Here is a 22,497-nt window from a genome sequence, read left to right as displayed (position 1 = left end):
GTGGAGAAGATAGATTCAGTGCTTCATAAACACAATCTCATTTAAAACCAACTTTTGTTTTGAGGTTTGATAATGTTTTCAGCCCAATTTAACAATGAAGGGACTGGGTGGAGAGATCAAGACACTTGGCTCTACTTTCATAACTGGTGAGTGTAAACCCATGGTTCAAACTCATGACTCAGTCTTCTGTTATAAGAACATTAGCTAATGTTCTTTCACTAACGTTCTAGATGTCAAAGTAGCATCTCAAACTCTCAAAACTAGGTTCTAGGACTTGCAAAGGGCATTTATTGGGGATATGGATAATTCTCTATTACCCATAATATTCAACGTCATCTGTGTTATCCAATATTATCCATGTTAATGTAATGGGTAACAGATACAAAGGGAATCTAATGAGTATATGGGTAATTCCCCATTCAGCTATACTTTTAAGACACAGACTCAGAATCATAGATGGATCAGTTGTCTGTTTTGCATGAACTCAATTGGTAGCTTTTGTTGTTGTTGTTATGTGCCATTGAGTCAGACCCGACTCATAGCGACTCCTCCTTGGGTTTCTGTGGGTATCCCTATGGAAGTAGATTGCCCAACCTTCCTTCTGAGGAGTGGCTGGTGGGTTTGAACTGCCAGCCTTCTGGTTAGCAGTCAATTGGTAGCTACTTGCAGGAAAATCTCAAAGAACTTGAGGATATAGAGACCCAGTGGTGACATGTCAGGCTTACCTTAGTTCCATGACTGCATGGTAAGCAGAGTGACATACCTCATATAGCGAGGATGTGAGGGTCCCTCTAATAATAGTAACCACATGGCATATCTCTGCACCAATTAGCAAAGGGCTTCGTACCCTTTGCCCTGATGGTCTTTAGAAGACATCTGTGAGGTGCACTGCACCCATCTGGCAGATGAGAAAACAAACTCTCATGGAGGAGGGACATAAGTGTTAACATTTCTCTTTTTGTATCGAGGAAAGTGAGACTCAGAGAAGTTAAGTAATGACCTGAGATAGCACAGATGTGGCTGTGAAAGCCAAAGTTAGTCCTACAAAGACAGGCCGGGTGTTGTATGTGCCTCACATCACTTGCTAAAGGTAACCCAGCTCTGGACAGGCAGTCTGCAGTACCTAGTTGCTCTGATTCTACCTCCTGAAGTTCTTTCTTTCCCCTCATGGTATCATATTATCCAACATTATATATAACTAGCAAGGAATGATGGTAGATAGAGAACTTGCATCCAAAGGCAAGATTGGTAGGTAGGGAGAAGAACGTGTAAGTGCTCTGTCTGTGAGCTGTTCATGCTAGCTGTCTTTCTCCTTTGCTCTCTTTATCTCTTTATCTATCGTGTATCTATCTATCTATCTATCTATCTACCAACCAAAGGGGCAAGGAGGCCACATCTCCTGACCTCCTCTAACCCCACAAGAGGAAAACAGAATCACCATCAGAAGCCCAAGGCCTATCCCTGCTAGGCCAGACATGCTGCCTCCCTCCAGCCCTTTCACCAACTGCTCCTCCTACAGCACCCACCACCTCTGCTGGTTTCCATAATTCGCTGCAGTGGCCACACAGAACTCACAGATTATGGGTTTTATCAGGGAAGCAACAGGCTACATTTCAAGTTCAGAAATGCACTCAGTCTCTCATAGCCCACCATTTCTCAGCCAACAGTCTCTCTCAGTCTCTCTCAGCAGTGTGTGTCTCTTGTGTCTCTCCCTTCTGCCTCCAGGAGGGCTCCTTTTGAGTGTGGCAGAGTGCCAAACTAACCAATCCCAACATCAGAATTCTATACACCTGAGAGAGAGAGAACTTCCTAGAAGATTGCTTAGTGCCACTGTCAAGAGAAATACCTCAGGTGGATAACTTTAACAATTAGGAGCTACTCAGTTGCTCATGGCAAATTCCACCATGGAGTTTATAAACACTTATGACTAGAAAAGCCACACTATATAATTTACTACACTGCACTACCTATCTGTCATCTCTCAGAGACAGAGGGACACTCTACAGAAAGTCAGTGCAATTCCTCACTGGCTCACATGTATCTGAGATCTTGCTAGGCCCAATATATAAACAGAATGTTAATACCATTCTTCAGAGTCCAGTGAGCCTTTCCAAGCTACTAAGGAACTCTGGTGGTGTAGTGGTTAAAGCCTTTGGCTGCTAACCAAAAGGTCAGTGGTTCAAACTCACCAGCCACTCCATGGAAGAAAGGTGGGGCAATCTGCTTCTCCTTCTTGGAAACCCAATGTGGGTCACTATGAGTTGGAATCAACCTGATGGCTGTGAGCATAGTTTGGTTTGACTCCAGGCCACTACTACCTTTGGTAAGGCATTTGGCTGCTAACCAAAAGGTTGGTGATTTGAACCCACCAGTTGCTTTATGGTAGAAAGATGACACAGTCTGCTACAGTAAAGATTTATAGCCTTGGAAATCCCTGGGGCAGTTCTACTCTGTAGGGTTGCTACGAGTTGGAATTGACTTGATGGCAGTGGGGCTCGCCCCTCCCCCCAGTATCTTTGGAGATTCTATACTCATTGGATTTTCCCAGATAAATTTGGAGGGCTGAGTTTTCAAGGAGGGCTGAGGGTCCTAGATTTCCTTAGTTGAGCCTAAGGTTATTTGGAGGTCAGTAGATCTTAATGCTGGCTGTTCATTAGAATTGCTTTAAGGATGTGTGTGTGTGTGTGTATACATATTCATATCTACAAAACTACATATATATGTATAGTTACATGTTTGGGCCAGCCTACACAGATTATGTTATGTGTGAGTGTGTGAGTGCTGGATTGAGACCAGCATGGAATCTGGCCACCAGTAGGGTTGGTTGGTTGGTTTTTTAAATTTTCATTGTGATTTAGGTGAAAGTTGACAGAGGAAATTCATTTTCCATAGAACAGTTCATACACATGTTGTTTCATGACATTGACTGCAGTTCCCCACAGTGTAACAGCTCTCTTCCCACTTCCTCCCTGTAGTTACCTCTTCCCTGTGTCCTTCCCTCTCACGCACTCCTGCCTCCTGAGCGTCTCCCTTTGCAAACACTGTCCTTTTGTTCTCCCATGACTGATCGTTCCAAGGAGCCACCAGCAATTTTTAAATGCCCCTCTGGTAATTCTAATGTACAGGTCTAAGAATCAATGCTACGCAGAGCTAAGACCAGAACAGCTAAATGACAGCCTCCCATTTCCATTGCCTATGATGGATTTCCTTAGACTTTTAGGCTCAGTATTTCCTTGATGCCTCACTGTCTTGTCTCCTTCCAGATAATGGCTTCTTGACTCTGTAGCTCTTAATTCTGCAAAGGAAAACTCACTGTCAGAAAGAAGCTCTGACTTACCCAGGGATTCCTCCAGATTCGAGTTTGTTTGCAATGTCCACATCCCAAGACCAGACATCAAACTGCCACTTCCGCAGGCCCAGCACGCCACACAGCACTGAGCCCGAGTGGATTCCAATCCGCATATCGACATCATGCTTTGTCCTCGACCGTACATACCTGTCAAGAGAGGGGAATGCAGACCCATGAGGAGGGCCAGAGGGGGCATCCTGGGCCCCTGGTCGCAGCCTGATCTTGCCTACTTCCTCTCCATCAGTTCTCCTGCCCATTCAGATGCCACCTCCTCCATGCTGCCTTCTTGGATTTCCTGATTATCTTCCTCTATTGAATGTCCCAGCATTTTATCTGAACTTTTAAGGATCCTTGTCATCTTTCTCCCCAAATGTGCTTATTGTATGCATCCCTTGTCTCAGGGGATGGCACTAGCATCTTTTTTGACCCAGAAGTACATAAACCTGGATTATTCTGAATGTGATCTTACACTCCATCTCCAACCTTTGTATATTTTTATCCTGTTCCCTTCTCTCCATTCCTCCTGCCAACACCCCAATTCAGCCTTAGCCTCCTGCCTCAGCCTGTCCTCCATCCGGCCCATGCTCCATAGCGCTTCTAGAGGCTCTTTCTAAACACAGATGGGACCATGTCACCCATTTCTTCCTTGTTTAAAACTCTTCACTGATTTTCTACCCTTTTGAGCAGTGTTCCAAAGTAGAGTGACCACTGCAGTGCAGGAAGAAAGTGTTAGGACTTCCATTCACAGTTTTGCTTTTGTATCTTAGAATGGTGTTACCAAAATTAGATCTTTGAGATGACCTTAGAAACCTTACAGGGTCCACGTAGGACCATCCCCTGACTGTCAACATGGCGGAGGCATCTAGAGGTAAGAGGAAGGTTTTTTTAGCAGCGGTTTCCCTACCCACTTTCAGAGGATTTTAAACAATTCATGTTTATGGGTTAAATGATGTCATTTATTATAGGTAGTTTCATAAACCTAAAAATTCAAAGGGCAGAATGTAAACTCAGAAACCGTGGAGCAACTGCTAGAAAAGGCTTCACTGGCACAAAGAAATCCAGTGACTATTTCGCTTGAAAATGCTTAAAAGAGCTGTCAAACTTAAAAACATGATTTATTCATTTTTTTCTTTGACAAATGGTGTTTCAAATTTGCTGACTTTTCTGTGATAACTGCTTGCCACTAATAGTCTCTCTAGCAAATATTTTGAAAGCAAAAAGAAAAAACAAAACCAAACTAGCTTAATTTGTTTCTTCAAGCTCAAGATCACAGTTTAACAATAAGTGAGAAAGGACTTGCATTTCAAAGGAAATTCACACTCTGAAGGGAACCTTTTGCAAAGGGAAGTTTGGAACTGCTTCCACCTGAGGTTGCATTGGTTGTTGAGCCTCAGTTACGCTCGCTGCCCAGGAAAGTCTCCGAGCTGCAGTATTCCCTAACCTGTTGAAAATCTTCAAATGAAGAGTTTGGTGCATTTTGAACCCATTTGTTAAAAACATAAAAACGAATCGCCTTCTAATGAGCTTGTGAGAATAGCTGACGGACATCAAGGAAAATGACAGTTGACTAGCTAGATTTACCCAAAACGTTGGCATAACCGAGTAGTGCTGTAACTTAGAAAACACAGGCAGGGGCGCAAATCTGGCTGCAGAATCTATCTGCTTCATAAGGTGGGTATTCAGCTCTGTTTGGGAGAAAGAAGTGGCCATCTGCTTCCGTCAACATTACAGCCTTTAAACCCCGGGGCAGTGATGACCCTTCACCACAAGTCACAAAGCTGGTGTGCACACTAGCTGAGGGCACACAACGAGTGATTCTACAGCAAACCCGGCTGCTCTCTGGAGCACAGGTTCTGGGCGTGACCCTGGGCCAACAGCTTAATCCACCCCTGAGCTTTCAGGGCTGTGAAATAAGGCTTCACCTGACTGGTCTCCGTTGTGAGCCTCGAGGGAGATAATGGATGTTAAAGTGCTCTGCCAGTAATTGGGAGGGATTATTAAACAGCACACTGTGCTAATGTCATTAGGTAATTACATTATTCAGAGAACCCACTGGAGCATCTTAATGAAGAAACATTTTGATTTTTTTCCCCCCTAAATTGTAACAAGAAGACTTAAAATTTCTTCACTGCCCTGTGTGTTTCTTTTTCTTTTTTCCTTTTGCTATCCCTGTGAGTTAATGTAAATCAAACCTAGGGCTGAAACTATGCAAAAGTGACAAATAATTGATGTCAGTCCTGTTTGGAAAGGTCACCCTGTGGTTGTATAGAACCACAAACACCCATGATGTACTTCATGATCTCTTCTTGAGGGGAGGCAAGCATCGTCTGTGAATTAAGAGTCTCCTCACCGTTAAATAAATAGGTGGGGCCCCTGCAGAGCAGCAGCCTGGTGCCATGGGCGGAAAGCACCCCGTCTCCGGAGGCTGGAGCCGCCTGCTGGTTCTACCTCCTACTGGCTGTGGGAGCCACCGCAGGTGACATACGCACCCTCCCCAGTTCCCTCTGTAAAATGGGAATGTTAGGAGCTGTGGTAGTATAGTGCCTAAGGCACTTGACTGCTAACCAGAAGGCTGGTGGTTCAAACCCACCAGCCACTCCTGGGAAGGAAGGTTGGGCAATCTACTTCCGTAGTGATACCATCTAGGAAACCCAAGAAGCAGTCACTATGAGTCCGGTCCAACTCCATGGCACATATCAACAACAACAGCTGCTTCTCTTTGTGTATCACCAAGGGTCAGTGGGAGAAAGGCATGGTGATCTGCTCCTGGGAAGACTAGTTAAGAAAAGAACTAACCTTGCTGCTGAGTTGATTCTGACTCATCGTGACTGTAAATGGCAGAGTGGAACTGCCCCATAGGGTTTGCAAAGCTGTAAGTCCTTACAGAAGCAGACTGCCTCATCTTTCTCGGACAGAGTGGCTGGTGGGTTTGAACGGCCGATCTTTGGGTTAGTAGCCGAAAGCTTTAGCCACTGTGCTACCAGATCTCATGTTGCCCTAAATACATGTGTGTACATATACTCCATTAGGTAAACTTCTTCACACTCATGAGCAATTGCTTATGCTATTGAATGTTAATGTAAACCATGATGCTTGATGGCTACTCCTTTGTCTATTTTGAAGATACAGCAGAATTTATCTAGCCATTTCCCTGGTTTGCGTAATCAGGTCTTCACTCGGCCTCTTATCGCCGGCTGTGTGCCCTTGGTAGGAAGCCGTTCATCCCACCACAGCTTCACTTTCCTCATCTGAAACATGAGGAGAGTAATAATTTCCTCACAGGGCTGTGGTCAGAATTAAGTGAGGCAAATAAGAAAATCATTCAGTAAAGCACCTGGGACATGGTGGAGATTCAGGCAATAGTTGCTTCATCAACTACTGTTACTAGAAACACCCAATTTTTACCATTGCTAACAATCTTGGGGGGAAAAAATCCTTGCTTAGAGACCAAAGTTTGATAATGGTTATCAGGGGCAGAGGGGAGGGGAAACAGGGAGGTACGTGTAAGAGGTCCCGAGTTAAGGGGGATGAAAAACCAGGAAACGGACAGGAGAGAAGCTGCACAACGTGGAAATGCAAATAACGTGACGGAACTGTACATGGGGACATGGCACAGGGCAGAGGCCTTGTTATATATGTACATTTCACCACACTTAAAAAACCTTGCTCATGGCCTGAAGACAGCGCTAATAACTGCCTCTTTTAGAGGCGTGCTTGTGAAGCTGTGTTTAAGGATGAGTAAAATGGGACGGGGTAGGGGGCTGTGATGGGCTGAATTGTGTGCCCCCAAAGGCTAGGTTAAAGTCCTCACCCCAGTAGCTGTGAAGGTGACATCACTCGGGAATAGGATTTTAGCTGATGTGCTTAATTACCATGGAGTCCTGTTGGGGTAGGGAGAGCCCTATCTCTTTACGACTGATGTCCTTATGAAAAGAGGAGAGTCGCAGACTGCAGACCGACACTCACAGGGAAGGGAGATACGTCCGGATGGAGGCAGAGATCAGAGTTATGCTGCCTGGAAGCAAGGGACCTAGGGCCCCAGAACCTGGGCGAGACAAGGAAGGGTCTTCTCCAGAGAAGGCACAGTCCCGCCCTCTGAATTCGAACGTCCAGCCTTCAGAACCGTGCGGCAATACGTTTCTGTTGTTTTAAGCCACACAATCTTAGGAAAAATAACACAGGGACTTTAAGGGGAAAGAAAGAAAAACACAAACAGTGAGAAAAGAAGAAGAAAGAGAAGGAAGGAAAGAAGGGACAGAGAGGAAGGAAGGAGGAGGAGGGAGAAGAAGGAAGAATAGGACATTTAAGAAAGAAAGAAAAAGGGAGCGAGGCTGAGAAGCGCGCACAGGCCTGGGCATTCGGCCTCAAGTGAAAATGGCGGGAGAACTCGCGGTTTTCCTTCCTTGTTCTGCCACATCGATTGGCAGGGGAACCCTGCCACAAAGATTAAGACCTTTGTTCTCATGAGCGGCCGCAGACAAGCCAGTTCTCACTTGGCATTCTGGTGTCATTCTTAAGACTTTTTAGCAACTGCACTGTAAGACCAGACTTGGCAATTTTCATTAAGATTCATCAAGGAAGCTTTTATAAATCATTAATAAAGATACTGCATGCAGCAGAGCCCATAATCAACTCAGTGTCTGTCTGCTATCAAGTCTCCCAGAATAGACACAGGATACGTGAAACACAGGCACCTGGAGCCACTTTACAATCTATGCAATAGACATGTTATCTAAGCCAATTTTAATTGATTTTGTTTTATGAACAGACATGCATGAGATGGTATTAAATGTTTTATTAGAAATAAGGTACATTCATTTTTGGCCATTCATCCATCTAATGGCATGTTTCCCAAATCAAGTATTTCTGATAGAATGGATTTATTATGTGGCCCTCTCAATTGTTGTTATGGTGTACTGTCGAGTCGGTTCTGCCTCACAGAAACCCTATAGGATAGAGCAGAACTGTCTCAGGGTTTCTAGGCTGAAATCTTTATGCAAACAGATTGCCAGGTCTTTTCTTCCATAGAATTGCTGGTGGGTTCGAACTGCCAACCTTTTGGTTAGCAGCCAAGAGTTTAACCATTGTGCTACTAGCGCTCTCTCTTGATTGTGGCTCGTTATCTTGTTATTCTTCAATGTTTGCTGACTTTCCTTCCTATGAACACTAGTTACGCTAACTTAGTTGGGATTTCTGTGGGATCTCGAAGGCTATACTTTGGTCTTTGGGTGTTGATGGTAGATTTCAGGCATCAGAAGCAAATGCGCAAATCTGGAGTCAGGAGGCAGTAAGTAGATCATAACGGTCCAGATGAATGGTTTTGGAATCAGATGGTTCCAGATTGGTACCCCATTCTGTATGATCTTGGACAACTGCCCAACCTCTGTAAACCCCAGCTCCCCCACTGGGGAGGTAGGAAGAACAGAGGCCTACCTCTGGAGCTCCTATTTCTTACCATGTGCCAGTTCAGCTGTCCTGGCTGTTTATAGCGAACACCCACAGTGATTGGCTGCTCTGGATGATTCTGACTGGTCAGTGCTTGGCCGTGCTGTATTGGTAGGTGCTGTCAGGCCGGTTCTGACTCATGGCAACCCTGTGTACAACAGAACAAAACACTGCCCAGTCCGGCTCCATTCTCACTGTCATTGTCATGCTTGAGCCCATCCTTGCAACCACTGTGTCAATCCATCTCATGGAGGGTCTTCTCCTGGTTTGCTGACCCTCCACTTCACCAAGCATGACATCCTTCTCCAGAGAATGGTTGCTTCTGACAACACTGTAGGTGAGACAAAGTCTGGCCGTTCTCACTTCCAAGGAGCATTCTAGCTGCACTTCTTCTGGGATAGATTGATTTGTACTTCTGGCAGTCCGTGGGACATTCAGTATTCTTTGCCGGCTTCATGAGCAAATGCTTCAGTTCTTCTGTGAGCTTCCTTTTTCACTGTCAGCTCTCACGTGCATGAGGCTACTGAAAATACCATGGCTTGGGTCAGGCACACCTTAGTTTTCAAAGTGACACCTCTGCTTTTAAACACTTTAACAAGGGTTTTTGCCATAACTAGTTTTCCACCACCTCCATCTGCCTCTGAGAATTGTTATAAGGACTTTATGAACTTGCACATGTAAAACATTTACATCAGTGTTTTGTACTTAATAGGTGTCCCGTAAACCCTAACTGCTATCATTATTTTCATGGAACTGAATAGAAGCCATGAGAAAGAAATAGGATTCTGTAACTTATTCTCCAGTGTCCAAACTCAGCTCTAATTAAGAGTCTATTAAAAAATATTTCTTTGGTGGCAACATCCAGGTTATCTATTCAGATTTTGAAAATAGCACTCTGAAGTTGGGTTCTTAGGCTCTCCCGTTTATGGAAGAGACCATGGAGGCTCTGAGAAGTTATGTCACTTGGCCATTGCCACACATCTAATAACAAGGAGACCAGAAACAGACCGGGTGTGCAGACCGTAGGTCCTGTAGTCATTCTGTTCTTCTCATCTTGTTCTTCTAAGTCTTCTTGTGGAATACAGTCATTCTTTCAAGAATACTTGCCTTCATCTCACACAGAAACAAAGTATATGTTTAATAAAGTGGAACTCTGTCTTCACATCTGGAGACGTGTCCATTGATAAATAAGCTAACTGTAATGACAAATGTTTGGTTTAACCAAGCCATCTAGGCCACATGTTAAGGAGCACTAGTGGTGCAGTGCCTTAGGCATTTGACTGCTAACCAGAAGGTTGGTGGTTTAAACCCACCAGCCACTTCACCGAAGGAAGACTGGGTAATCTATTTCCATAAAGATTTACTGCCCCGGAAACTCAAAGGGGATTGCTATGCGCTGGAATCGACTCGATGGCAGTGAGTTTGGTTGTTGCTTTTTGGTATGTCACGCATTATCCCTTGGGGGATCCTCAGGGTTTCAGGTTTGGCCGTTATCATCCTCATTCCTCTCTATTTGACAGCCACTGCTCTACTCCTGTCTGTAGCCCCCTCTCCTCTTTCCCTTCCCCAGCCAGCTTCCTTCCTCTCAGCTCCTGCATCCTCTCATCCAGAAGCAGCTGGAGAGAGTTATCCATCTGCAGAGTTATCTTTACGATGCTCAGACTGGACCATGTGGCTTCTCTACTTGAAATGTCAGTGGCTTCACATTGCCTGTGGGATAAAGCCCAAGCATGTCCTTCAAGGTCACGAATGATCTGCCCAGCCTCTTCTGCTTCTTCTCCCTGCCATAGATATTCTGTGCACTAACACTGATGTCTGGATTCATAACTGTACTAATCACCAAGACCTACTTTACATACTTAATACACACACATGCACACAAAATGCAGGTGCACACAAATGTGATATTGCCATTCTTAATGGCTGGGATCGTACATTTTTCATGGCTTTGTTTCCAGGAAAAAAGTTTTGGTTCTTGGTCACAAAACCAAACAAAACCCTAGGGTGGGGATACTTCAGTAACGGATAAAAAGCATGGCCACGTGTCTCACTCACAGTTGCACTTTTGATTGTCTTGACTCTTGCCCACTCGTGAAACCTGCTGAACTGGCAGCAGGTAACCCCAACCTTTCTTGATTTGGTCACCCTGTCCCGGCTGCCTTATGATTGGAGGAGAATTTGCAACAGTTTTTTGGTCTGATCAGCACACAAGGGACCAGGGTCACTTTGAGTGTGGACTTGGCAGTCTGCAAAAATTATAAATCTCACCCAAACAAATGAACTATTGGGGTTTCTGGGATTTGGACACTCAAGATCCAAAGGCCATCTCACCTTCAGAGGACCAGCCTCTACACATCCTTTTGCTATCTGAGGATGAGTGCTGGGCTCTTAACACAGGAAATGCCAGAAAGAGGAACATTCAAGGAGAGATGCTAATACCTCAAGCAGAGATCTATCTTGCACAAAATATACAGGGTGGCTATAAAATCTGGAGACACTGGTCAGTAAATGCTTTATTGATATTACATTATAATACATGCACTATGATATTATGTATATTTCTAGACTTTATGGCTTCTATGTAGTTTTCCATTTGGAACAAGTGCCTCTGGGCTAAATATAAAATTCCACCTTGTATAAATGATAGTTGGATATCTAACCAGCTCCACAGCTCCTGTTCATTCCTCTGCACAATGCTTTCTTGTTAACTGGAAGAATGAGTGCTGGACCTAAAGTCACCTACATTATAATCCAGGAGTTGTTCATATATTAATAGACTCTGACTCATGCAGTTAAAAAATGCCATGAAATGGTCTTATTCTGAAGGAGTAAAAGCAGTCCTTAATAAACTAGTGGGAGAAAGGCCTTGAGTCATTTCAGTCTATTCAATCTCACTTCTCGCTGTCCCGCTGTAAGAATCCAGAAAGGAGACTTAAATTGAATTTAAAAAAGTCACAAAGGGCAAGGTCCTGTCCAAAAAGAGCAATGACGATGCTCTGAGTATCTTAAAGCATTTTAATAATAGATGTTCCTTTCTTTTGCAAATCTGTAGCATATTTTCTGCTTATGCTCAAGATACCAACTCCTGTGGAAAGTGTCTGGAAAATTTTGCTTCTGAAACTTGATTGTTAAATGGTTGGTAAATCATAGCTTTTCAGAACTGGCAGGGACTTCAGAGCTGGTCTGGCCAAATTCACTCATTTTATAGGCACTTGTCCAAGTGACCTTCCTACTGGACACCCGTGGTCAAGAGAAGGTCCCCAATGTGATGTGGTCATCACTCCATCCCCAGGGCTTAGCACAGTGCCTGGCACATGGGAGGAGCTCAAAAAAATATCTGCTGGTTGACCCACTGATTGACTGCCAGAAGAAGTTTCACACACCTACTTAGTTTTAGAGCTGGTACAAGATCCCACATCTTCTGTGTCTTGGCCTCTTGCCTCTGTTAAAACCGGTTAAAGTATTATCACAAGAGTCATCCTAGTTTTCAGGCAAAACCCTCAAGTGTCCATAGTAATGGCTTAGAAGTCTCTCAGCCTTAATTATACCAAATGCTGATCAGAAGGGCCATTCTAAGGTGGAACTCTTAGGGTCCTCTCTCTGAAGGACCTAGAGGAAGGATCTGTCACGTCCCTGGAGGGGACGGGGCAACAGTGGAATGGGCAATTCCAGTCTTTCTCCACCTGTGTACTTGGCCCTAGCAGGGTGAAGGAGTGGATTTTTATCATACGCTTCCTAGGAAAGTACTAGAAATTCTTACCTTGCTCTACTCTTTTTCACAATCCCTTTCCTTAGTTTTATGGGGGATCTTCAGAGCTATCCATCAGAACAAGGCATGATGCATGTTTAATTGCTATCAAAGATCTTCCTTCCCATGAGGACAGATGGGATGATGAGACTGACAACTGTATATTTTTCTAAGATATGATAGAGGCTTAAGTGCTTCTCTCCAAAGGCAGACTGCTGGCACTATGGGCGCATGAGTTCTGCTGATGGAAAGGTACTGGAAGGCTTTGGGACACAGAAACTAACACCGAAATTCTCCTCTTTAGCATGCCCCTTAGAAATCAGGACGGTGAGACTTTGGCTTGCTTTGGACACATCATCAGGAAAAAACAATTTCTAGAAAAGGATATCATATTTGGTGAAGTAGAGGGTCAGTAAAAACAAAGGAAACGTTCAATGAGAAGGACTGACACAATAGCCACACCGGTGCACTCAGATCTACCAATGATCACGGAGATGGCTCAAGACTGTTATACGTAAGGTCACCATGAGCTGGATGCCTCAATGGCAACTAACGACAGCAAACAGTGGGTGAAGTTAATGAACTTGTCCAAGGGTATCCAGCTGCCTCAGACCTTTCTTGTCCAGCATACCACATGGCAGATTATTTATCATGAGTCACACAAAGGGGCAGCATTACTTTAGAGACATGACCTAAAATGTTTGTTTTAACATGTGTGCTTGTTACTTGCATTTTGAAGGGACAGAGCACAGTGTATCTCAAGAAAATGGACTTTGAAAGTAAGAAGATACACCTGGATGTGAATCCTGGGTAAATCACTTCTCTGAACTTCAACTTTCATGTCAGGAAAATAAGTGAAAACAAAATATCCACTTGGATAAGATTGGTATGAGATTCAATGAGATGATGAAGTTCAAACGGCTAGCATATTGCCTGACATATCAAACGTGCATAGTTTTTGTATGTTTTCTTTCCAAGGAGGGTGTTCTGAGCATAACCCAGGGATGCGGACACATGCAGCTCTGAGTAGGAGCACAGCCTTCAGGGCTCACCCTCACCTTGTCATCCCAGAGCATGACCATGGCAGGAAGACCCCCCTCCTCTAGCTTTGGAACCAAGAGTAACCAGCTGTGGGGGGTTTGGTGATTGTTGTGCTAAAGGATTGCAGATCTTGTCCATTATAATTGTTTCTCTTTTTCTCTGCCAAGAGAAGAAGGCAGAATCGCCAACACAGAGCAGGGACCTATCTTCCCTGACAAATGGAGTGCAAACAGCAAAGAAGAAAGTTGAGTGGAGCATTCTCGTACTTGTAAATTCAACTTTCAACTTGCTAAGTCTGTGGTATTCCCAGCAGAGGGCAGTAAAGTCAAGATCTGGACATACACATGGTAACAGGAATAACAGTACTGACTCCTGAATGAAGCTTGTTCTGGGCCACTTCAGTGTGGAAAACATCTCCCTTTAGCCTCACAATCACCCTCCAGGTGGATAATGTTATGTATGCCCGATCTGTATGGGGAAATTGAATTGCAGAGGTTCAGTTACTTGCCAAGGTCACACATCCAGTATTGATGCAAGTAGGACTGAACCCCAGGTCTGTCTGACCCCAAAACCTGTGCTCACTTCTTGACCACACTGCCTCCAAGATCGGGGCAGAAAACACGGCCTCTGTCAGTTAGCAAGCAGGAAGAAGGACTGTGAGAGTGGACATGTTATTTCTGGAAAGAAAACCAAGCGAGAGCAGGAGCTAGGAGGAAGGAGAGAGAAAGGAAGATTGTAGGAAGGAAAGAAAGGGAAAGTGGAAGTGTGGGGAGAGAGAAGGCTTGAGGTCCCTGAGTCTCTTAGATGCATCTTACAGCATCACTGTGGTTAAGCATCCACAGTGAAAGAAAGAAAAGTCAACGTAGAATATGAATTGTTATGTGCCGTTGAGTTGGACCCAACTCACAGTCAAGTGCATTAGGCACTATACTACCAGAGCTCCCAGAATATGAATTACAGCTCATGAAATAGCAGCTATCTGAGATTTGGAGCTGGTGACCTAAGTCACAAAGCTAGTAAATGACAAAACAGAGACGGGTTCTATAGCTCTGGAATCCGACAGATCTCTGGGTCTCTGGATCATGATTTATTGTCTGTGTGACCCTGATGAGTTCCTTAACCCCTTTAAGGCTCAGTTGCCCCATTGCAAAGGGGATTCTTGTGCCTCCTTCATAGAGTGGGAGTAAGTAAAATAAAATAATGCCTGTCAAGTCCTTCATGTGTTACAAAAACTCAACAGAAGGTATGAGAATGAGCTCTAATCTTTGGATCTCTTCATCAGGAGGGTAGGTGCAGACCAGGTGTTGAGATGACCATTGTCATATGAACGGAGCAGTGACCAGTGCTGCATCTATGCAGTGGAAGATGCAGGATCAGTTTGGAGAGGAGCTTATGTGCCCTCCTCTTACAAACAAAAACAACAACAAATCAGATGCCGTCAAGTTGACTCTGACTTATGGCCACCCCACTGTGTCTGAGTGGAACTGTGCTCCCCAGGGTTTGCACTGCCTGTGACCTTTTGGAAGTACACCACCTGGAAGTACACCACCTGGGCTTTTTTCCAAGGAGCCTCTGGGTGAACTTGAAGGCCAACATTTTGGTGAATAGCCAAGTACTTAACTATTAGAAAGGAGCTCTGGTGGCACAGTGCCTAAGGCATTTGACTGCTAACCAGAAGGCTGGAGTTTCAAAACCACCAGCCACTCCATGGAAGGAAGACTGAGCAGTCTACTTCCGGGAAGATTTACCACCTTGGAAACCCAACAGTGGTCACTATGAGTCTGAATCGACTCAATGGTAGTAGGTGTTTGAGGGTTTTTTTGGTAACTATTAGAGTCATCTAGGGAGCTCTGGTAGCATAGTGCTAGCACTTGACTGCTGACCAGAAGGCTGGTGGTCCAAACCCACCAGCCACTCCTCGGAAGGAAGATGGGGCAATCTACTTCCGTAGTGATACTGCCTCGGAAACCCAAGAAGGGGTCACTATGAATCAGGTCTGACTCCACGGCACATAACAACAACAACAACATTAGAGTCATCTAGGGACTCACTGCCTTCTTCTTAGCTGGCCTAAATCATCTTTCCCGAAGTTAACAGATTCCTCTGACCTGAATGAAATCAGGGATTTGTCAGTAAGTAGAAGAGCCTGATAACATAGGAGGACTTACTCAGATTGAGCTCTTTAATGTCAGTGGTTCCACAAACAGTGTTACCACCTCCAAACAATGAAACATCCTCATCTTGGATAAAAATTAAACCCAAAACCAAACCCACTGCCATCAAGTCAATTCTGACTCCTATCAACCCCATAGGAGAGAAGAGAACTACCCCACAGGATTTCTAAGACCATAAACCTTTACGGAAGCAGACTGCCTCATCTTTCTCCTGTGGAGCAGCTCGTGGGTTAGAACTGCTGACCTCTGGTTAGCAGTCAAATGCTTTACCCACTGTGTCACCAGAACTCCTTGTCTGTCCTGCATATCACCTCTTCATTTCCTTTGTTGCAGCTGTGTGAGGATGTGAGGCTTGGAAGCTCTGCAACTCCTTTGTAGCCCCGAGTGGAGCTCTGAGGACACTGGGCCTGTCTCCCTTTGCCATCAACAGTCTAGTTCCAGGTTCTCTGACCTCAATCACTCCGCCCCCCTGATGAGCTTCTAGTTGTCAGACATGCTGACCAAAGGCAATAGACTTGTCCCACATCCATGAGCTGGTCCCGGTGGCAGCCCTCCAATGGTTTTCCATTGGATAACGTGCGACCTTTACCATGGCTGCTTCCCACTCTGTGCTCCACTCCTCACTGCCCTTCCCACCCAGCCTTGACCAGCTGCCACTGCAGCACAGCGTGGGCCCTGGACAGGGCCGTCTTCCCTCTATAGCTCTTCACTGCACCTCCAGGAAACCGTGCAGACACCGACCTCCAGAACTGCTCCTCCAGCACCTTGGATGGCACTAGCTGTTCCTCCTTGACCCTCCCCTCGCAGCCTGGATCTGATTCATCACAAAGCTGGTTGCACCATGTTCAAACTGTGTGTTCATCTCTCCTCCTGCTCTGTAACCTCCCTAAGGCTAAGGACCATGTTTGTCTTGTTCCTTGCTCTAGCTCCACAAGGAAATTTACAATACAAATTTGTTGCACAAATCATTGAAAGGGAGGTAAGAATCAGAAAATAAGCTGGCAGGTGCATCAGTTCTCATGGGAGAATGAAGGGAGATACAATTTTTGTGAAAGTGAAAGGGCCTCCCTTTCAACACACACATGATTTAGGACAAAGGAGAGATGGGCTGGTTTCTTTCCCCTTGTGCATGTTGAAGGCCCAGGCATAGTGGAAGCCATCACCTACTGGTGCAGTCAACCATGGGCACCAGGAACAAATTACCTGATGGTTTTAATCATGCTGAGGCCCATTTCAACACAGCAGTGGGCATGATCCTGGCGTGGTTCAGGAAGGCCGGAAACGCAGTAGTAGCAGTCTCCCAGGATTTTAATGCGAAGACAGTGATGCTCCTGGAAGGAAGGGTGGGAGGAGAAAGGACCATGTCAGCTGATGGGTCGGTGCTTCAGAAAGTCTTGGGAATGAGGGGGAGAGGTCAGGTGTCTGCACTCTGGGAACAGAAGTACCTATCCTTGAAGCCCAGTTCTACTGTCTTCCTAGGAAGTTTGGGGCATGCTCTAATGTTTCGAAGATGCAGTGGAGTCTTGGAAAAGCACTGGATCTTGAAATTGACAAGTACAGGGCCCTATCTTGGCTCTGCCATGGCCTAGCTCTATGATCTGTACATCTGTTTCCTTGATGGGCTGGGCACAAAGTGGGCATTCAGTAAGTTCACTCAAAGTGTCCCTTCCTAGTCTAGCCTCCTGTGACATCTTCCTTTTCAGAATGTGTCTTTAACTTCACAGCTTTTCCATTCTTTGGTTCAACAATCAGGACTTAAAAATGTAAGATGACTTAGGGATCTCTGTTATTTCAACTCTATTGTAAGTTCCTTCTCAACTAGGGCATTGGCACCTTAGGAGGAGGGGCTATGCCTGATAACCTTTTTACTCGTGAATTAATTCATATACTTGTTCACTGGAAAAAAGCAAATATACATCTGTGATGAGCCCAGCATTGTCCCCAAGTGTTGAGAACACAAGGCTGACTAGTCCTAATGGCCACTCTGCACCTGCACCATACAGCAGAGTTCATCTTCACAAGCTGTGAGGGTCTGCTATCCGACCTCACGGGTGGTAAGCAGGACACAGTAGTTAGTATGGTGGAGTCATAATCTTGAGGACACTGTTCTTACAAATTCTCAAGGAGCTACAAGCACCAAGGAAATGGTTGGTGCTTGCTTTTGACATGTTGTAGGGTTTACAGGAGGGAGAACTGGGGGAGTATAGCACAGGGGTTGAGAGCACTGGCTGCCCAGAATTAAGGCCCAGACCCCTCACAGCCTTGCTGTGCATCTTTGGGTAATTCACGTAACCTCTGAGCCTCAGTTGCTGCATCTGTAAAATGGGGATAGTAGAGTCTGCCTCAAGGAGCTCTGGTGGTGTAGCGGTTAAGGCATTTGGCTGCTAACTGAAAGGTTGGCTTTGAACCTACCAGCTGCTCTGTGGAAGAAAGATGGGGCAGTCTGCTTCTGTGAGAATTTACAGTCTTGGAAACCCAATGGGGGTCTCTATGAGTCAGAATCAACTCAACGGCAGTGAGTTTGGTTTTGGTTTTGGAGAGTCTGCCTCCTCGGTTGGGAGGATTAAACAGTGTGATTCACGTGAAGCATTCGCGCGGGGCCTGGCAGTCAGTGCTGCCTGTCTGATGATGGTTCGGACTCCAGTCCTTGCTCCTTCACACCTCATTTGGTTTCCTTGGATGGGTGAGCTGGACTGAATGACTTCTGGGATGCCTTCTAGACCCGAAGCACTAGGGGGGTGTGGCTCTGTGGGAAGGGGCTTCTCCCTGGGAGAGCAGGGCTTGGGGGGTCACAGGAGGGTGGCTGCCACCAGAAGGGGGCTGTTGAGATGCCAGCAGTGCCTTCAGTGTCTTTGTACTGCCGAGCTGTGTGGCTTTCCTAATTGCATCAGGAGTTGAGCTATTATGCTTGGGTAACGAATGAAATCAGCCTCCCAATACAAAACAAATACAAGGCAAAGAGAATCAGCACTGGCTCTGGTGCTTCCCCGTCTGGACCACATCTTCGGGGCCCTGCCGACCTTCCCCAGTCAGCACAGATGAATCTTCAGAGCCCTGCTGGCATTACCGCCTGCCCAGGACTATTTTTAGGAGCCGTGGTTGCTGGTATTGGCTGCTTGCATGCAGCTAATTTTGCAAGAGAGCTGGAGACAAGGTCTGATCAGTGAGGGAGGATCAAGATGTTCGGTGGCCTCTTCTAAGGCTTGTTGAGGGTCATGGCCAGAATGGAACTTAGACATGATCTTGTCCACTGGTCTGGCAGATGTTTTTGTTGTTTGTTGAGGGATTTTTGGTGCTTCCTTCAAAGAATACAAAAATTGTATCCTCTGACAATCCCTCAGTCTGTTTTTTTTTTTTTTAAATATATATATGTATAGTGGAATGCATAAGAAACTTATTTTTCAAGAATCAAATAGACAAGGAATTATCATAGGGTATATAATTATTGTCTTTTGCCAAGGAAGGACCAAAAAGTTGTCAACAATCAATAACAATAACAGCTCAACTACCACCTCCTATGCCCATCACCTTATGACAGAATATGTGTAACACCCCAAAACTAGAAGACATATTTTCAGAATAAAGGAAAATTATTTACACTAAGAGTGCCTGGATGGTGCAGACAGTTAATGCGCTGGGCTGCTAACCGAAAGGCTGGAGGTTCAAGTGCGTCCAGAGGTCCTTGGAAGAAAGGTCTGGTGAGCTGCTTCTGAAGGATCCAGACTACACGCATTGCTGGGGAGTTGATTCCAATCCATGGCGACCCACGTGTTACAAAGGGAACTACTCTATGGGGTCTCTGGCTGTCATCTTTCCAGAAGTAGATCAGAAGACTTTCCCTCCATGGTGCTGCTGAGTGGGTTTGAACTGCCCATTTGTAGGTTAGTAGTTGAACACAAACTGTTTGCACCAGCCAGGAACTAATGACTGAAAACCCAGAGAGGACAGTTCTACTCGGACAGACAGGGAGCCCCCATGAGTCAGAACCGACTGGATGATAACTGGTTTGTTTACACTAAAGAACTTTACCATTGTGAAAATTCCCTACATTGCTCTTTTTTTTTTTATTTTTCCATCTCTCACACCCACTAGTTCATATGTCCCAATATTTGCCTGTGAAGCAGCATCTGGGAATCTCTGATCTAAGGCCTTTTGGTAATTTTACAGATAAGAACACTGAGGTGGGGAGGCAGGGGCTGCTGATTTCAATCAGCCAAGTGACTTCATCTGCAAATGGTCTTGTGGAACAGAGCCTGCTGTGAGTGACTCAGGCTGATGGTAGTCTTTGCTGTCAAACACCCAGTGCTGGGATCTGCTTCTCTGTTGGTGACAGGGAAGGGTGAGGAGAAAGGGTGCAGCAGAAAAACGTCTTGGCCCAAGAATCAAGATGTGTGTACTCTTGTCCAGTAAACCAGCTCTTTGAGCTTGGATAAGTCATTAAAGTGTGATGGGTTTCAATTCTCCAATGTGACAAGTGGTAAAATAATCAAAATGATCTTTAAGGTGTAATGATATAGGGGAACCTGGCCATCAATTTATAAAGATAAAGACACTAACATCTGGAAGTAGCCTTCTCACTGTTCCTTTGAGCCTCTCAGTAAGCCTAGGACAGGCAGGGCAGGTAGGACTCACATCTGTTGTGCAGATATGAAAAACTGGCACAGGAAGTGTACATGCCTCCCCCAAGATCCATTGGCTAAAAGTGATTGTCTGACCAGATGTAATTCGCACTCACAGCTAATCAATGACTGTGATAGTTGGAGCTGTGTGTCAACTTGGCTGGACCACAATTCTGTGTGATTTGAGCTGTTGTGGTGTGGTTGTTCCCATGATGGGATCAGATGACTATGTTTTGAGCAGCCAATCTGTTGAAAGGGAGTTTCCCTAGGGATGTGGCCTGCTTCCAGTGTATCTGTGGACATCCTGGAAGAGGAGACATTCTTCTGTGGATCGAGATTCTGCTGTGTTGCCTACAACTGTCCATGAGTGAACAATCCACCATTCAGCCTGGAGATCTTGGATTCGTCATTCATTGGAGTCAATGGCTGGTGTACTGCCTGCCAGCTCTGAGCTCCTCAGCCCCTACAGCTGCAAGAGTCGGGAAAAGCCTCCAGCTTGATGTGGAAAAGCCCCCAGCTTGATGTTTGATCCAGGAACTTTGGACTTGCCAGCTTCTATAAGTGTGTGAGCCATTTCCCTAAGATAAATCTCTCTCTCTATATATATAAGCTTTACTGGTTTTGTTTCTCTAGAGAACCCAGTCTAACACAATGACCTTCCTGTGAAAATAAAGGCGAAAGCACTTTGGAAAAAATTAAGTGGAAGAAGGAACCAGTTTTATTGTGCACATACTATGCGCCTGGCTCTGTTGGATGTATTGCCCTCATCTCACTTGGTCTTCATGACCACTTCTGAGTTGTGCGTATTTTACAGCTGAGAAACAGCAGGCTTAAAGAAGTGACAGTCACAGCAAGAGGGAGAAATGGAACTCAAACCATAGTGATCCGATTTTGGGGCTCCCTGATTATTTCCCCACAAAACTACAGGAATGATGGCAAAGTCCAGAGCGGCAGAGCACCTGGGAAACTGTTTTGCAAGCAGACTGGGGGTCTCTGAGGCAGAAGATGAACAATGTAGTAAAGATGTTCATATCCAGGGCCCATTTATCTTGTGGACCTAAGAAAAAGCCAACAAGCTTCTGAAACTGTCGGCCAAGAATAAATGGTTGATGTTATCATGTGTCACTGAATCGATTCTGACTCATAGTGACCTCATGTGATAGAGTTGGAATGCCCCGTAGGGACTTAACTACTGTGCCACCAGGGTTCATTAGGGTAAACAGTACGTATACACACACACACACACACACACACAAACAATAAAGGCTTTTCTTCAGCCTTCTTATCTGTCAAGTTCTGTCAATTGCAGACACATCGTTCTGATCAAACCCTATCAACTGCCAGATGACTTGGCAGTAATATCTAAGCAACTTTTCCCTACCAGACACTACTTTGGAAAGTTTGTACTAAGGAAGTCTGACTTCTTGGAAAAAGATATATAAAAAGAAAAATAAAGTAGGGTAAGAGTCATCTCACAAATTTTTATCAAGTTAGGCTTATTGTAATCCTTTTCCTCACATATTGATGGCTTTCACATTATTTTGGAAAAATCCATAGAGTTTATGAAGCCTAATATAAAGATAAAACCCACTGCCGTCGAGCGGATACTGACTCATAGCCACCCTGTAGAACAGAGCAGAGTTGCTCCACAGGGTTTACAAGGCTATAAATCTTCCTGGAAGCAGATTGTCATATCTTTCTCTTGCGGAACTGCTGGTAGGTTTGAATCACTGACCTTTTGGTTAGCAACAGAGTGCTTAACCATTGTGCTACCCGTGGCTCCTCATATATGGAGATACCCCCTACTATATCCACTGGCATGAAGTTGATTCTGACTCATAGGAACATTTTAGGGCAGAGTAGAACTTCCCCACAGGATTTCTAAGGGTCTTGATAGAAATAAACTGCATCACCTTTTTCTGGAGAGTGTCTGGTGGGTTTGAACCACTGACCTATTGGTTAGCAGCCAAATGCCTTAACCACTACACCACTGTTGTTGTTGTTGTTATGTGCCGTCGAGTCAAACCCGACTCTTAGCAACCCCTCCTTGGGTTTCTGAGGCAGTATCACTACGGAAGTAGGATTGCCCAACCTTCCTTCCGAGGAGTGGCTGGTGGGTTT

The 22,497-nt window shown here is 45.1% G+C and overlaps 1 protein-coding gene across 1 annotated transcript in view; it reads right to left on the bottom strand.

Annotated features, from left to right (window-relative positions):
- ADCY8 (adenylate cyclase 8) overlaps positions 1-22,497 on the bottom strand; it is a 241,109-nt gene that overhangs the window by 98,667 nt on the left and 119,945 nt on the right. Inside the window, exons 5-6 of the mRNA XM_007940545.2 lie at positions 16,961-17,088; positions 3,338-3,496 (exon numbers count right to left, since the gene is read on the bottom strand). Coding sequence (XP_007938736.1) covers positions 3,338-3,496; positions 16,961-17,088 — 287 coding nt within the window. The remainder of the gene's footprint in view (positions 1-3,337; positions 3,497-16,960; positions 17,089-22,497) is intronic.

The sequence above is a fragment of the Orycteropus afer genome, unplaced genomic scaffold, assembly GCF_000298275.1.
Source record: "Orycteropus afer afer isolate SDZICR_OR568_19922 unplaced genomic scaffold, OryAfe1.0 scaffold00069, whole genome shotgun sequence".
Lineage (NCBI taxonomy): Eukaryota > Metazoa > Chordata > Mammalia > Tubulidentata > Orycteropodidae > Orycteropus > Orycteropus afer.
Note: the sequence above shows the minus strand (reverse complement) of the source record. Positions and strands in the feature narration are given on the sequence as shown.